Source organism: Emys orbicularis, chromosome 5 (assembly GCF_028017835.1).
Source record: "Emys orbicularis isolate rEmyOrb1 chromosome 5, rEmyOrb1.hap1, whole genome shotgun sequence".
NCBI lineage: Eukaryota > Metazoa > Chordata > Testudines > Emydidae > Emys > Emys orbicularis.
In genome coordinates this window covers 60,695,535-60,710,607 of record NC_088687.1, presented here as the reverse complement: position 1 = coordinate 60,710,607, position 15,073 = coordinate 60,695,535, and the positions used below count along the sequence as shown (strand labels likewise).

General features: G+C 39.9%; 1 protein-coding gene across 1 annotated transcript in view; it reads left to right on the top strand.

The window, feature by feature from the left end:
* Window positions 1-15,073, top strand: part of LRBA (LPS responsive beige-like anchor protein) — a 576,728-nt gene that overhangs the window by 88,441 nt on the left and 473,214 nt on the right. Inside the window, 6 exon segments of the mRNA XM_065405711.1 lie at window positions 1,992-2,100; window positions 2,230-2,382; window positions 5,175-5,343; window positions 7,435-7,514; window positions 10,544-10,606; window positions 12,804-12,901. Of these exon segments, the coding sequence (XP_065261783.1) occupies window positions 1,992-2,100; window positions 2,230-2,382; window positions 5,175-5,343; window positions 7,435-7,514; window positions 10,544-10,606; window positions 12,804-12,901 (672 nt within the window).

Sequence of the window (15,073 nt, the reverse complement as noted above, 5' to 3'; positions counted from 1 at the left end):
AGGATGTTAATATTGTAAGGGACTCATAAAACACTCTGTAGTTAACATTTCAAAAAAGTTTCCTTTAGAACTACTTGTTTTACAAACTCAAAACTTTCCAAAACACATTTATCTTTTTGGCTAATTTATTTTTATGGGATGAGTGTAGGAGAAACTGAAGTAATATCCTTCCATAGCAGTAGGCATACATGTAGCTTTTACTGAGGGCTAGTACCTTTGCCTGGATTAAAAATGGTTTTCATTTAGTAAAGTTATTACTATTTGTAAATTATCTTCTGGGCATGATCATTAGAAAACTGATAAAGATATAGACATATATTTGAAGAAAAATCCATATTTGGGGTACGATTTTCAAAAGTGCCTAAAGGATTTAATCCCATTGATTTCTGCTCCTAAATCCTTTAGGCATTTAAAAAATCTCCTTAATTCCTAATTTAAATATGAACTAATAAAGCTGTTTTGTCAGCTTCAAAAGCTGGTAACTTCACAACTGCTAAACTGATTTTTTTCTCCCACTTGGCTCTTGTGTTAAGACCTATAAAATCATGTCTAAAAAAAATAAATTCAGTAGTAATAAGCTATACGCTTATAAATGTGCAATTTATAGTACTCTATAACCATGTGTACAATGATAAAGGTTTATACCAATTAATGTATATGTACAAAAATATGTACGTAAGCCACAGTACTAACAGGCGATAGCCAGTCCTGAACCAGCTAGGGGCTTAAGTCTAACGGTGTGTATTTACTGACACCAAAGCACTAATTGGCCTTTATGTGCACTCTGTTAAAGAACTATGGAATTTTTTTCTTTTTAAAGAGGCAGAAAAGTAATGCTAAAATTATGTACAAAAACCCTCTAATGGAATATTAAGTTTACACAGTTAAGTTCTCTAAAATCAGGAAATACAAAAGCTAAGTTTCACTATATGACCTTCTTGCATTTAGGCCTTAGGATCGTTTTTAATTATGTGCTCATACACTTCATTTATCATTAATTAGTATAACTTTTTCACCTCTTTAAATGCATGTGCTGATTCCTAGGTTGTGAGTTAGTGGGATCAGTGAGAAGTAGAGAATGCATATCAGTTTGCAACCTAACATAATAATTTTTTTTACCATGGTCTTACAAGAGAAATGAGTGTCTCTGTGATGGCATGGGGGAAAAACAAGCCAAAATACTTTTTTTGGGGGTGTGGGGGTAGAGTTGGAGCTCATCTTCACAGTGGAACAGTAAAAAGAAAAGACAAATTTTTTGCTTCTCAGTTGATGATTTTTGAGTGCTTAACTGGACAATATTAATGTTGCATTAATATTTTTGCATTGAATGCAGAAATCTTTGCTGTTCTAAAATCTTCTTGTGTATTTCTTCCTCCACCCCTCAGTTACCTTCAAACCTAAAAAAACTTGCGTATCTTCGAGTTTTCCTTTGCTCCAGCTCTGTTTTGCAACCTCTGATCTTCCAGCCACAGAAATTGATGAGACTTCATAGCAGTTAAGGAGTGGCACTGACTACAGAGGGGTTGTTCAAAGCAGTTAGTCCTGCTTTAAACAGAAGTGCTGCCAGCATCATTTGGCCTGTCTGAAAGCAAGAGAATGGCAGTTGGAATGGAACATAGATATATTGCATGGCAGAACTGGTTCAAAATTGGAAGTAATCAGTGAAAAGTTGTTTCAGGAGTGTTTTACTATTCAAAAAGTATCACAAAGTTCAAAGTTTTGAGGTAGAGAAAATCCAGTTGAAACTAGGAGACTGACCACCGTGTAACTTTGCAGTCTTAACTGTTTTCAAATTCTAAACTTAACTTTATTCCAAATCTTAACTTAGCTATTTAAGTGTTGTATTAAATGTACTTCTATACTGGAAGATGAAAGAGCTTAGCTAGGAACATATTCCTGTGAGGGAATTGAATACCTCATTTCTATGACTCTCTGAAACACCTGGTATTTCTTTAAGAAACTGAATGATTTCAATACACTGTATTTTTCAGTTCTACTTTGCTGGCTTTCATCATGGAGTTGCTGAAGAACTCCATTGCTATGCAAGAGCAGATGCTTTCCTGTAAGGGCTTCCTTGTAATAGGACATAGTCTTGAAAAGGTAAAACAAAATCACTACTGATCTAAGGTTAGCTTATCAGAATCCTTCTGCTAATATTTTTCTGTATTGTCAAAGTTTAAAAACAGTTCTGTAAACATGAGTCTGAAGAAGCCTTTTTTTTTTTAACAGTCTTCCAAAGTCCATGTTACCAGAGTTGTGCTAGAACTATGCCTTGCATTTGCTAAATACCTGAGTAATTTGCACAATGGGATTCCCTTGCTTAAACAGCTGTGTGATCACATTCTCCTTAACCCTGCAATATGGATTCATACACCAGCAAAGGTAAAATATTTTGGTTTTGTTTATCATGTATCAGTTCAGGTTAGAACATTGGTGGTGGTGGTGACGATGATACTGTTTATTCTTAATGAAGTGGCATCCAAAGGCCCAATCAGGATCCCTCCTTCTTTTTCCTTTATGCTGCTTTTCCTGGTGAGGATCGCGGCAGCAGCATGGAAAGTAGGGAGGACCAGACCTCCTTTTCCTCTGCTACAGGTTCCAGATCCTCTTGTGGGATTCCTCAGCATTCCCAGACCAGCCGGGAGCTATAATCCCTCCAGCGTGTCCTGGGTCAGCCTCGGGCCCTCCACCCAGTGGGACATGCCCGGTAGAGTTCTAACAGAAGTGTCCCCGGGTCATCCTTATAAGGTGCCCGAACCACCCCAACTGCCTCCTCTCAATCCAGAGGAGCAGCAGCTCTACTCTGAGGCCCTCCTGAATAGCCGAGATCGTCTCCCTATCTCAGAGAGTAAGCCCAGCCACCCTGCAGAGAAAGGTTTCAATCAGGACCCCGTTGTTCTAAATGTTGTATGTACATAGGCTGACACGGTCCCTGCCTGAATAGCTAACGTTCTAATTGAAGATCTGGATAAGTAGCATGAAACTATTTGCAATCCACTGACTAAGCAGCCTTTTAAAATAGTATTGTCCAACTTCAGTTCCACTTACACTTCTGCTATGGTGTGAATATGGAGTTTAGTGGATCGGTGCCAAATGATTCCAGATTTAACTATAGTGTAAACCAAACATATATCATCTCAGTGATACTATAGAATTACTATATACATAAAGTATATTAAGGCATAAAAATATTTGCCTGTACTAATTTCCAATCCATACTGGTATAACAGTCTGCCAAAATTGAAGCCAGAACACTCTCAAAGATTATTTTAAACTCTTAATGGAACAAAAGACAAGTAATTTAGCACTCGGGGAGAAGTATGGAAATAGTATAGGGTTGTTTAAAGATGCTGCAGGCAGCGCTACACCTGTTTTGTAACTACACAAGGAAAATTTATTTTTCATGGCTTTTAATCTGACATATTTCAAGAGCATGAAATTCACTTAAAAGCTCCTTCATCATCACAAGGCTAAAAAACTTGACATTCTGTGGTGAATTCCATAAGCTGAGCCAAAGTTAGATACGAATAGGTTTTGAAGCATCATGAAGGAATGATGTAATATGGGTACAGCTAAATTAAGCCTTTATAAAAGCATTGGCAGCATCTTTTATGTTTGCAGAAGGGGAAATAAGCAATACAAATCTATAAGACCATAACTTTATAATGAACTGTTTATATGAACTTTACAAACTGTTTCATATTAAGGGCATACTTTCCACTTGAAAATCCCACTTCTAGAAACTCTAGTAACACTCAAGATAACTATAATTGAAAAGCTAGTAGAGAGAATGTTTTTCTTCCTGTTTAGTTTGATTTATGCATTTGACAGCTCTTTGTGTATTGTCATTTTCAGTGTTCACCCTGTATGTCAATTTTTTCTAGCCAAACATAAACAGAAGAACAAGTAAACACTGTCCAAGATGGTGACAGGTTTTTGCTGTTGCTTCACCTTGTTTTGATCATGTTGGAACTTGCAGAGCTGCTGATTGATTCCTGATAACTTCTGTTGGAACACATGGTGTTCATTAACCCTATCCTGGATATAAGGGAGTGGGAGTGGCTATATAGACAGAGTAAGGGCTTGTCTACAAGGAAGTTAGTACAAGATAGGGTGTGAGTTTACAGCGCATCCTGCACTAACTCCCCGTGTGGACACTTACTGCACACTGCAAGTGCACTTGGGCACCTTAGCTTAGTACACTTTAAAGCGAACTAAGCTATTAAGCTAAAGCACATGCAGGCATTTTTAGTGCACAGTAAGAGTGTCCGAGATTGGTGTGGACTGATCCTCCCTTAGGAAGAAAATATAGGAACAGCCACTATAAGAAACTATAGGAAAAATATTGGGCTGGAATTTGTTACTGTTTTTTGTAAATAGAGACAAACTCCAGTAAGGGGGTGAGTTTTGTACAGTGCATCAGAGGCTGTGTTTTGGAAAGTGAGCAGCTTGGACCCTTACCCATTTTTAAAGACTCTTCTAAAAATAAAAAAATTAGACCATGTTATGTTTTGGATGCTCTATCTGAAATGGGAATTGTTAAAATGTCACTGCGATAAAACAGTAAAAATGTCATTGTCCCTTGTATGATTTAGACACGAACTAATGTCTATAGCACTATATAACATAGATACGTCACAAAAGAGGAACTTTTCAATTAGGGAACAGTAGCACCTGAAATCTTTTTTATTGCCCTTTCATTGTGCTCCAGAGAAGGACAGTGACATAAAATTTTTATTCTGGCAGTTAGATGTAGCTATCAATATTGCCAGCCCTAAGCATTTAAAAAAAAAGCCCCCCAGAAATGATGAGATGGAAAAAAAATGGGGGATTCACACATTCAAACTTCTTTTCACAACAACCATGAAGGCCAAAATGTGGTGTTTTAAAATGAGATTCTCTCATATTCACATGACTCCAGAAGCTTGGACATTTAGAATTACACCAAGTATCATGAGACTTGTGGTAAAATCAAGAGTTTTTAGTAACTATTTGGTGAAGCTACCCTAGTGAGTATCTCCATTTACTCTGCTCTTTTTTACATTAGAATTTTTTTAAATTAGATAAAATTAAGAATGTAATTCCCTAATCTACTACCATTTTGACTTACCTCCCTGTTGTGTATGTGAAATCCTAGCTGACATTTTCAATTTGTTTTTAACTGGGTGTTGTAGGTTCAGCTGATCCTGTACACTTACCTGTCTACTGAGTTCATTGGCACTGTTAACATATACAATGCAGTTCGGCGTGTTGGGACAGTTCTTCTGGTAATGCACTCCTTAAAATATTACTACTGGGCCGTGAACCCTCAAGATCGCAGTGGTATTACTCCAAAAGGTGTAGGTATGTATACATTGTTCACCCTTCATCAACGCATGAGCATTCTGAACCACTTCACTTGAAGTGCATGGTTTTGTGTGGTGTGTGGAATGGATGGGATCCAGGCAGTGTTTCATTTGGTGGAAGGATTCAGCGTACCAGTTCAAACAAGCAGCTTTGTCCATCTGGTGCTTACTTTTTTGCCCCCGTCCCCCCCAGACCCTGAAGAGAATAAATATATTCTCCCAACCCCAAGGATCTATGTACATTATTAGAATATATCATACTGGGGATGATGTTAAAAGTGCAGAGTATGGCCATTCTTATGTTCTTATGAGCTCAGAACATAGAGACTTGATGCTTAATACTGGGACCCACTACTGAAAAGTAGGGCTGGCAGAATGGAAACCCATCACTGAGATTGGGAGAGGGAAGAGAACTTCCCATTGAGATGAATTATGAAATTAACTCCTCTCAGAGGAGGTGTTTTGGGCTGTATTAATCTCCATGGAGTTCAACCCATTGAGCTGAGACCACCACATAGAGATGAATGTGGCAACTCTTGCTGTTGCAAGCTATCCTGAAGCTTTTTAGAATGGAGGAAGGAATTCTGGAGCTCCCCTCTAACTCCTGATGGGCAAGGGGAGCCCCATGTTTTCCCCCAGCCTTTTGTTCTCAATTGGAAGAAGGGGCTCTGGGAGTTCCTATCACCCTTTCTTGGAGTAAGGGTTGTAGTGTACTCCCTATGGTGTTGCCTCCAGCTGGTAGTTGTGCTCCTCATAGTTCCTCAGCTACCTTGTTACCAGCCTAGGGTGGGAATGAGGATCGGAGAGATCTGGTAGCTGAGGGGCATATAGGTGTACCCAGGAAGTTCTCTCATGCCAGTCCTCCAGCAGGGGCCCCTTAATCCTGTTCCTCTCAGTACCACCAACTTCTCAAACAAGGGAAATTCACTAACAAAATTTGTGGAAGGGAAATTACATTTGCTTGGTAGTGTGTTGAATCCTGGAAGGAATGAAGATTTTTTGTTAGTAAGAACTTGTCTACTCATAAAATTGAACTGGTTTACCTAAAGGTATGTTTCTTTACTGATTTAGTGAAACTAGGGCAAGTTTGTGTAGAATACTCTTATTTCAGTTGAATGGCTTATTTTTGATTTGAGCTAAATTGAAACAAAACACTCTTAAACTCAACCAAAGTGCATCTACACAAACTTGCACCAGTTTAACTAAATAGGTTTAAAACCACATTTGTAGTTAAACTTGTGCAACACAAGGCCTCATAGAGCTGTTTGAATTTGTATATTCTTCTGTTAAAATTTGGGTTGTATTTGCCCCCTCCCTGGGCATAGCTAACACAATGAATAGCATAAGGAGCTATGATATTTGGATCTTTAAAATATTTCAGTGACCGATTATTTGGGGAGGGAAAGGAAAGAGTCTTCTCTGAGAGTCTTGGGTCTCTAAATTGGGTTTCTCTAACTTGCAAGATAATGTTTGTATACAAGAGGTGTAGGAATACCTCACAACATCATGTATTTATCCATAATATGCTAGTAGCAGCCCAAGCAGAAGAAGCCGTTTTATATTGATTAATACTATAGTGTAATCATCTCCTGAAAATATTAATGAGCTGAAGTAGAAATTCTATTTAAAAACCAAACATACACAAAATAACTAAATATCAAAGTCTGGAAATACTAATTTAAAGTTATAGTATCAACTTAAACTCATTCTTTTACCCCCATCCATGATGTTTCAGTGCTTGATTTAGACACTGCAAAAGTTTTAATTTAAATGAAAAAGCATTAAAAGAAGTTTTAATAAAAGGTTTTATACAACTTTGACATAGCCTTACCTTGTAGACTTAATTAGTGGTCAGTTCACTACACTATTAAATGTTAAAACAACATGTAGTAACATGTTTCCTGTGGGAAGCAAAAATCAGTGCATTTGAAATCGTGCTCTGGCATATAAAAATATAAAATACCTTACATTTTTTCAAAACTTTTAAATTAAAAATATATTATATGCTTTAGTAACAAGATAACCATCAGTAATTCACATCCAGTAGATAGATAGTATAATATAGCCATCTTTTTGTATGTTTTTAAAGATGGACCACGCCCTAATCAGAAGGAGATTTTATCTCTGCGAGCATTCTTACTGATGTTCATTAAACAACTAGTGATGAAGGTAAGGCGACTATAAATGGAGATTCTATTGTCCATGCTGCCTTTCCCATGAAATGTGTAACACTGACTCCATCTCTGCTGTGTACTACTGCAGTATATCACCAGGGCCGGCTCTAGGCACCAGCAAAACAAGCTGGTGCTTGGGGCGGCACATTTTTAGGGGCGGCATGGCCGGCGCCAGAATGCCGCCCCTAAAAATGTGCCCCGGCCGCCCTAGCTCACCTCCGCTGCTGCTGCTGCCACGGCGCGCGAAACAGCTGATTTGCGCGCCGCTACTCGCCCTCCCTCTCGGGCTCTCAAGCCTGGGAGGGAGGGGGAGCAGCGGCGCGCGAATCAGCTGTTTCGCGCGCCGCGGCTGCTCGGGGTCTTCCCCCTCCCTCCCAGGATCTCAAACCTGGGAGGGAGGGGGAGATCCCGAGCGGCCGCGGCCGTTTCGCGTGCCGCTGCTCCCCCTCCCTCCCAGGCTTGAGAGCCTGGGGGGGAGGAGGCAGGGCTGGGGATTTGGGGAAAGGGCGGAGTTGAGGCGGGGCCGGGGGTGGGGTAATTAAAAAACGGGGGGGGGGGGGGAAATTGTTTTTGCTTTGGGCGGCAAAAATCCTAGAGCCGGCCCTGTATATCACCTTAACAGTCTTTAAAGTATGTTGAAATTTTGGTGATTTTTGTAAGCAAATAAGGTACTTGAAACAACACTGAGGGTGATCCTCCCATTTGGCCTGCTAATGTAAGTAGCATTAAATGTTTATGTTTAAACTGTTTCTTGTCAAAAGTAGAGCTGTTGGTACGTAGTTAATTTATGAAGTCCCCTCCACCAAGGGGAACATAAGAACTCTCTATTTGATGAGATTAAATCTCCTAAATCTAATAGTGGCAGAACCAGATGCTTCAGAAGAAGCATTAGTGTGGACAGAATAACTAGCTGTAGTAGGCTGTTATCCTTTATGCAGACAAGCCACTAGAGGATGATAACACCGTTTGCCAGTCAGCTTCACAAATATTTGCCAGACAACAGAGGACTGTTGAGATTCAGGAATCCTAGGTTCAGTTCTAGGTTCTGGAGGGGAACATTCTCTAGTGGTTATAAATCCTTCTGCTCGTATCTCTGTGCTATGCTCTCCCCTGAGCCAGAGGTTCTCTGTCTGTTTCTCTTCACTTTCCACCACACTTGTCACCTCTCTACATTTGAATCATACTTCGTCTTTCTCCTCCATGCTCCTTCGGTACCAGAGGAGAAGTACTGAGAGCCAAGGAGACAGACTCCCTGCTCTCAATTCTGGTCCCCTGGAGCTGGGAGGACCAATTGCAGCAAAAGTCCTGCTCAGCCCCTTAGCTGGAGCATGCTAATAGCAGATGAAACCTCTGGGTGGTTTAGCCATCAAATTCTAAAGAGCCTTTACTGAGCATTTGCAAGGTGCTTTTTTTCCCCGCCAGTAGCTTATAAGTAGGTCAAATTTGGGCAGATTTTTTTGCAGGGTCAGAAAAAAGTACTGATGCCAGGGTGATGCCCTGCCAGATGTCTAGACTCTGTTCCAAAACGTTAAGGTACAAGTGCATCTCAATTAAATGGTTGTAAGACTTCTGTTTTAGCATGGGCAAAACAACTTATTTTTCATGGAAACAGGTGAACAGTTTTTGCTGAAACTTAAAAAAACTAAAACAAACAAATGAGGCCTCAGAGAGATCTAGTAGTGATGACTATAATAAATGTCTAATATTGTTTTTGGATCTTACTAAGCTCTTTGCTTCAATATCTTGTGGAAGTGAGTTCTGCAGGTTAATTTTGCATTGTACAAAGAAGTATTTACTACTTTAAATTTGCCTTTTAACTTCATTGGATGTCCGTTTGCTCTGCTATTATGAGGGAGAATAATAAGAAACTCTGTTCTCCTTCTGTGGATCACTTTTATTGTTTCATATACATCTATTGTCACCTCTTACCCTATTTTTGTATGTTACTTTCCACTTTTGGTGGCAACTTTTGTAGCTTAGATCCTTCAGTTGTGAATCCTTTAAGACCGAGAACCTGTTACCTTAGAACAGGCGGGCGGGCAAACTTTTTGGCCTGAGGGCCACATTGGGTTTCCAAAATTGTATGGAGGGCTGGGTAGGGAAGGCTGTGCCTCCCCAAACAGCCAGGTGTGGCCCAGCCCTGCCTCCTATCTGACCCCCCCCCCCCGCGCGCTTCTCGCCCCCGATGGCTCCCCCGGGACCCCTGCCCCATCCATCCCTCCCTGTCCCCTGACCACCCCCAACTGACCCCCGCTTCCCCATCCAACTCCTCCTCTCATTCCTGACTGCCCCCCCGGAACTCCTGCCCCATCCAACCACCCCTTCTCCCTGCCTGCCCCGGGACCCCTGCCTGCCCCCTGCCACCCCATCCAACCCCCCCTCCTTCCTAACTGCCCCCCGGGACCCCTGCCCCCATTCAACCCCATATTCCCTGCCCTCTGACCGCCCTGACCCCTATTCACACCCCCGCCCCCTGACCACCACCCCGAACTCCCCTGCCCTCTATCCACCCCCCCCCACTTCTTGCCCCCTTACCGCGCTACCTGGAGCACTGTTGTCTGGTGGCGCTACAGCCGCACCACCCAGAGCCGCACCACCCAGAGCATCAGGACAGGCAGCCGCGCCATCCGGCTGGAGCCAGCCATGCCACCCGCGCAGCACAGAGCACCGGGTCAGGCTGCGGCTCTGCAGCTGTGCTGCCCGGCAAGAGCTCGCAGCCCCGCTGCCCAGAGCATTGCGCCGGCGGTGCAGTGAGCTGAGGCTGTGGGGGAGGGGAACAGCAGGGGAGGGGCCGGGGGCTAGCCTCCTGGGCCAGGAGCTGAGGGGCCGGCCAGGAGGGTCCCGCAGACTATAGTTTACCCACCTCTGCCTTAGAAGCTGTCATGGCACCTTAGATAAAGATAAATCTATCTTGTGTAGCTGTTCAACTTTATATGATACTGTCTTGTATAGTGCTGTTTAATAATTATTTTGTTATGCCTTGAAAGAAAGATGCTAGATACAATTTAAATTTTATTTTTTGAGGATTATGGAGTGAAAGAAGATGAACTGCAGGCTATCCTCAATTATCTGCTCACAATTCATGAGGTAACTTTTTGTATTGTTTTTTGCTATTCTTGGTAAGTCAAGCAAAATTTATTCACAATTTTTTCAAATAAAAATATCCTCTCTTGCCACAAGATGGCTCTGCAGTAAGAAATAACAAATATAGTCCAAACCTAGAGTGCAGTGTGTTGAATTACCAATATCCTGTAGTGATTTAAACACTATATTTAATAGTAGATTGAGGTTCATTAAGGTAGTAAGTCAAAGTAGTTTCCTATGCTGTTCAACAACCTGATCTATCAATCAGAAGAACAGATGGCAAGAGTGACTTAAAAAAATCCTTATTTTATGCTACCTAAGTAATATTTTTGGTTTTATTTTTCACCGTTTTTATTCTGCTTCTTAAATAAAACAATACACTGAAAATGTGAATTAAAAATAAGAATGTTAATGAAGTCTAAGAGAAGCTTGTAAACTTAATTGGGAAAGAATATTGGTTACCATTGATATATCTGCATCTTCATATTTTAGCACCAGGAAAAGGCACTTTATGCCAGATGTAACATCAAAGACAAGGAAAATGGGACCATAAATCTAACTGAACTAATCTCTTTAAGGGTGCTTGAAATGGGTAAAATAAGGAATTAATTGAATTCACTTCAAGCAGTACAGATTTATTTTTTCTTTGTGTTTACACCTATATTTATCCTCTAGTCTCTACTCTGGTACTGGATTGAGTGTGCTTGGCTGCAGCATGAAATAAGCAATCCAATCCTTCTCCTTTATGCAGAAATGACAATCTGGGTAGCAGCTAAGGACTTATCTACATGGAGACTTAATGTGTGGCAAACCGGGATGTGAATCTACACTGTGCAAGTTTGCTATGCAGTAGCTGACCATGTGGACTCTGCTACCATTCACGAAAAGTTCTGTAGTCAAAGCATGTTATGGAACTTCGGTGCATGGTAGTAGAGTCCACATGGCCAATTACTGCAAGTTAGTCTGCTGTACATTCACATCCTGGCTTGCTATGCATGAAGTCTCCATGTAGAAAAACCCTGAAAATGAAACAAATCACAGAGCTTTCATTCAAATTTTGTAAATGGAAAGGAGGAGTTAGCCTTCCACTCTTCCTCTTTTTTTAACCAGATGAGCCTGTGTGGCCTAAACTGAGAGCCAGGGTTGTTGAATCCTTAATGAAGCAATCTTTTCTCTCAAGTGATTTAGGTACATAGGTGTTAAACAAAACAAAGAAAACAAAATGTTCTAAACATGCCATAGGAAAATAGCCCTACCCTCTTCATCAGGCTAATCAGCCATGACATCTGTGAGGTCATAATGTTGCCATACCTTAGAAGGGCATAGTCTTCCAGGATATACAAGACCCAAGTGTCTAATGTATAAAATGAGCAGGACATTTTTGTTGAAAAATTTGTGAAGGTAGCTTTTTATATATCACGAAGAATAAGAAATGGGCACAAAAGTTGCATTTTATTTCTTTGTAAGTCACCTTTAAATAAAAGCAATTTATTTGGAACAAATTTGTAAGCTGTGGTTAAATATATGTGCCTCAGACAAACTGCTAAAAAAAACGTTGCTAGACAGGTAATAAGCCTAAATTATCCACTCTTAGTATGGCCTGTGAGTTCTCAAAATTTTTCATAGTATAGGCCACATCTTTTAAAAAAAAAAAAAAAAAAAAAAAATCTCATGAACCGCCACCTTTTGGAAAATTTGCTTTGTTTGTTTGTTTGTTTTTGTTTTATTTTAATTCACTGAATGGGTGAAGTGTGTGAGTGTGTACGTACGTGGGTGTGGGTGTACTTAAATGTGCATGGGAGGAATTGCCGCATAGTCCATTCCCTGTCACACATGCACAAACTTCCCACTACATACAAAACAATGCAACTTCACCACCACTACACACAGATCAACTAATTCTATTACCTAATCCATTCTCACTTTTGTTGACCCTTTAATTTCCCTGTACCTTTTCTGTTCCTTAGTACTCTCTCCTGGCTCCTTTGAGCCTGGCCCTAGTTATTTGGATTCTGGTCTGACTCCCTGGCCCTGCTCTACAGTTTACAGCTGCTACCTAAAGAACTTCCTTGGCCCAAAACCAAGGCCTGGATCATACTGAATTATTTGCAATGACTTTTAAAATTTAGAGTAATGTTCTAATCTAGCAATTTAGCTACTTAATTTTTAAATTCGAATTCTGTGATTTATTTTTTAATAGGATGACAATCTAATGGATGTCTTGCAGTTGCTTGTTGCTCTGACATCAGAGCATCCCAGTTCTATGATTCCTGCTTTTGATCAGAGGAATGGATTACGGTAAGTTAAATTTAATGCGTAGGCAAAAGAGAACAATATTTTGATGATATTGCTATTCACTGGAATTCCCACCCCACCTTGAGTCATTTCAGTCCTAGTAATATAGCTGTAAACTCCGTCTTTTGGGTGATTTTTGTGTCCAGGTGTTCTCTTGGACAGAGTTCACATTGGTTTTATTACTTAAGAATTGTTAATGCCTCCAAGCTGTCAGTCATGCTCAGACAAGTAGTAGTCAGTTTGAGTTAGTCTGTACTCGTATGTTAATCATCATCCATTAACATCTAGCCTGAAACCTCCCTTTCCACGTCAATTCATTGAGAATTTAGTAATGGGACAATTCCAGCTAAACTAGCTAACAGATTTCTTCTGATCCTTGTTAGCTTTTTCACTACTGAAAAGTTTTTTTTTTTTTTTTTCCCCTCCCCTTTTCTTCCCCCACCCTATGGTGTGTAACCTACTGTTGGCAACTTCTGTCTACCTGTAGGCCATGCTCAATATGTTGAGAAATGCTGTTTCATGGTATGCTGAGTGGATAGTAGTAGTTGAGGAAAGGAGCTATGACATGCTATTTCTAGTAAAGCCCAGTAGAAGAATTGTTGTTAGGAAAATGGCATTAAATTACGGTTTTGATTTTATTTTGTGCTCTCAATGGGTGGCCTGATAACTGAACTTTTCTAATTTAAAATGAATCCTGTGTGGATATCAGGGGAAAGTGTGAGCATACAACCAAATATAAGAACTGTTCCTAGAAGGGGGTACTTACAGCAGTAATTCACTTGTTATATAAAGGTGTATTCTCAATTCATACATTTTGTTGCAACTACTGATTAATCCTGGGTTTTACTTTTTCCCCCCAGTTCCCCTATGTCAAGAATCATGCAGTCATGTTCATAATTGTTTCCACCCTCTTCTCAGTGCTAGTTATTTCATCTGTTTTGTTCAGCTTTGACTTCATTTGTATGGTAATATTATGTTTTGGGAAACTAATAAAAACTCTAAATAATAAAGTATTTGAATGCCATGTCAGGTCTCTAACGTATTGTATTTGTTTTTACTTCGCAACTGGCAATAAACTTTTTTCTTTTTATTAAGTAGCATAGGGGCAGCTCAGTATGAATAGTGAGTCGACTGTGAGAAATCTTTGTTTTTCTGTCTCATTTGTTATATTCCTTACTCCTGTACTGTCTCCAGCCATGTAACTAGCTGATTATATGTCTAGTGCAATTGATCTGAAAATTTAAAAAGCTGAGTTAAATGATACTTTCTCTCCATGTTTAGAATAAAAATAATTTTTTTCCTCACACAGGCTGTATAAATATTTGGGTGTCTTTTCTTAAAATTCAAAAATAACACACATTAGCTCAGAAATAACCTATATGGAAGTTTAATGTTTTCCATGATACTGGATAGTCCTGATGGTGTCTTGTAAGCTGGCATCTTGTAAGGACAGAGAAAATTGGGCTGTGTTATCTTCCTCCATCTTTTGTACTCTGCTGTTGATATCCCACCTGCCTAGCTAGTTACATTCACAGCTGCTTCACCCAGGTTAAAATCATTTTTTGTGTTGCTTGGATTTGAATCGCTGCTAACTCTTTACCCTCTAATTCTGGTACTGAAGAGAAGGGGAGACTTTTTTTCTTTTGTTTGGGTGTGTTGGGGGAAGCTGAGGTTATGGAATAAATTTATTGGGAGGGTTTGGGTGTGTAAACAAGACAGTCTCCTTTGTTCTGTTCTTAAAAGTATCAACAGCCAGGTATTTCTATGTTAAGTAATATTGTCCTTTTCATTAGTTTTGATACTCGTGGAAATGCTTATGAATTTTTCCCTTAAAGTTCTAAAAATGTATTTTCATAAAAAGAGGCACACCGCCCAAAATGTTCACTGTACAGACTGTGTGGGACTTTATCATCTGCATTCTCATAATCAATATGATTTCATGGAACATTAAGGAATTACATAATCCATAAAAACTATTTAAGAGCTTATCTCATCTGGACAGAAGCCAAGTGTGGCTGATGCAAATTCAGGAGATCTAGTGAATACCAAAGACAACCAAACTAAAATCACATCGGTTGTAAGTATGTCACGATGGTGATGATGACATTGGAACAATCTTATATTGATATTAAGTGTACAATCGAGGACAGAATTTATCCTCTCAGGACACAGTTT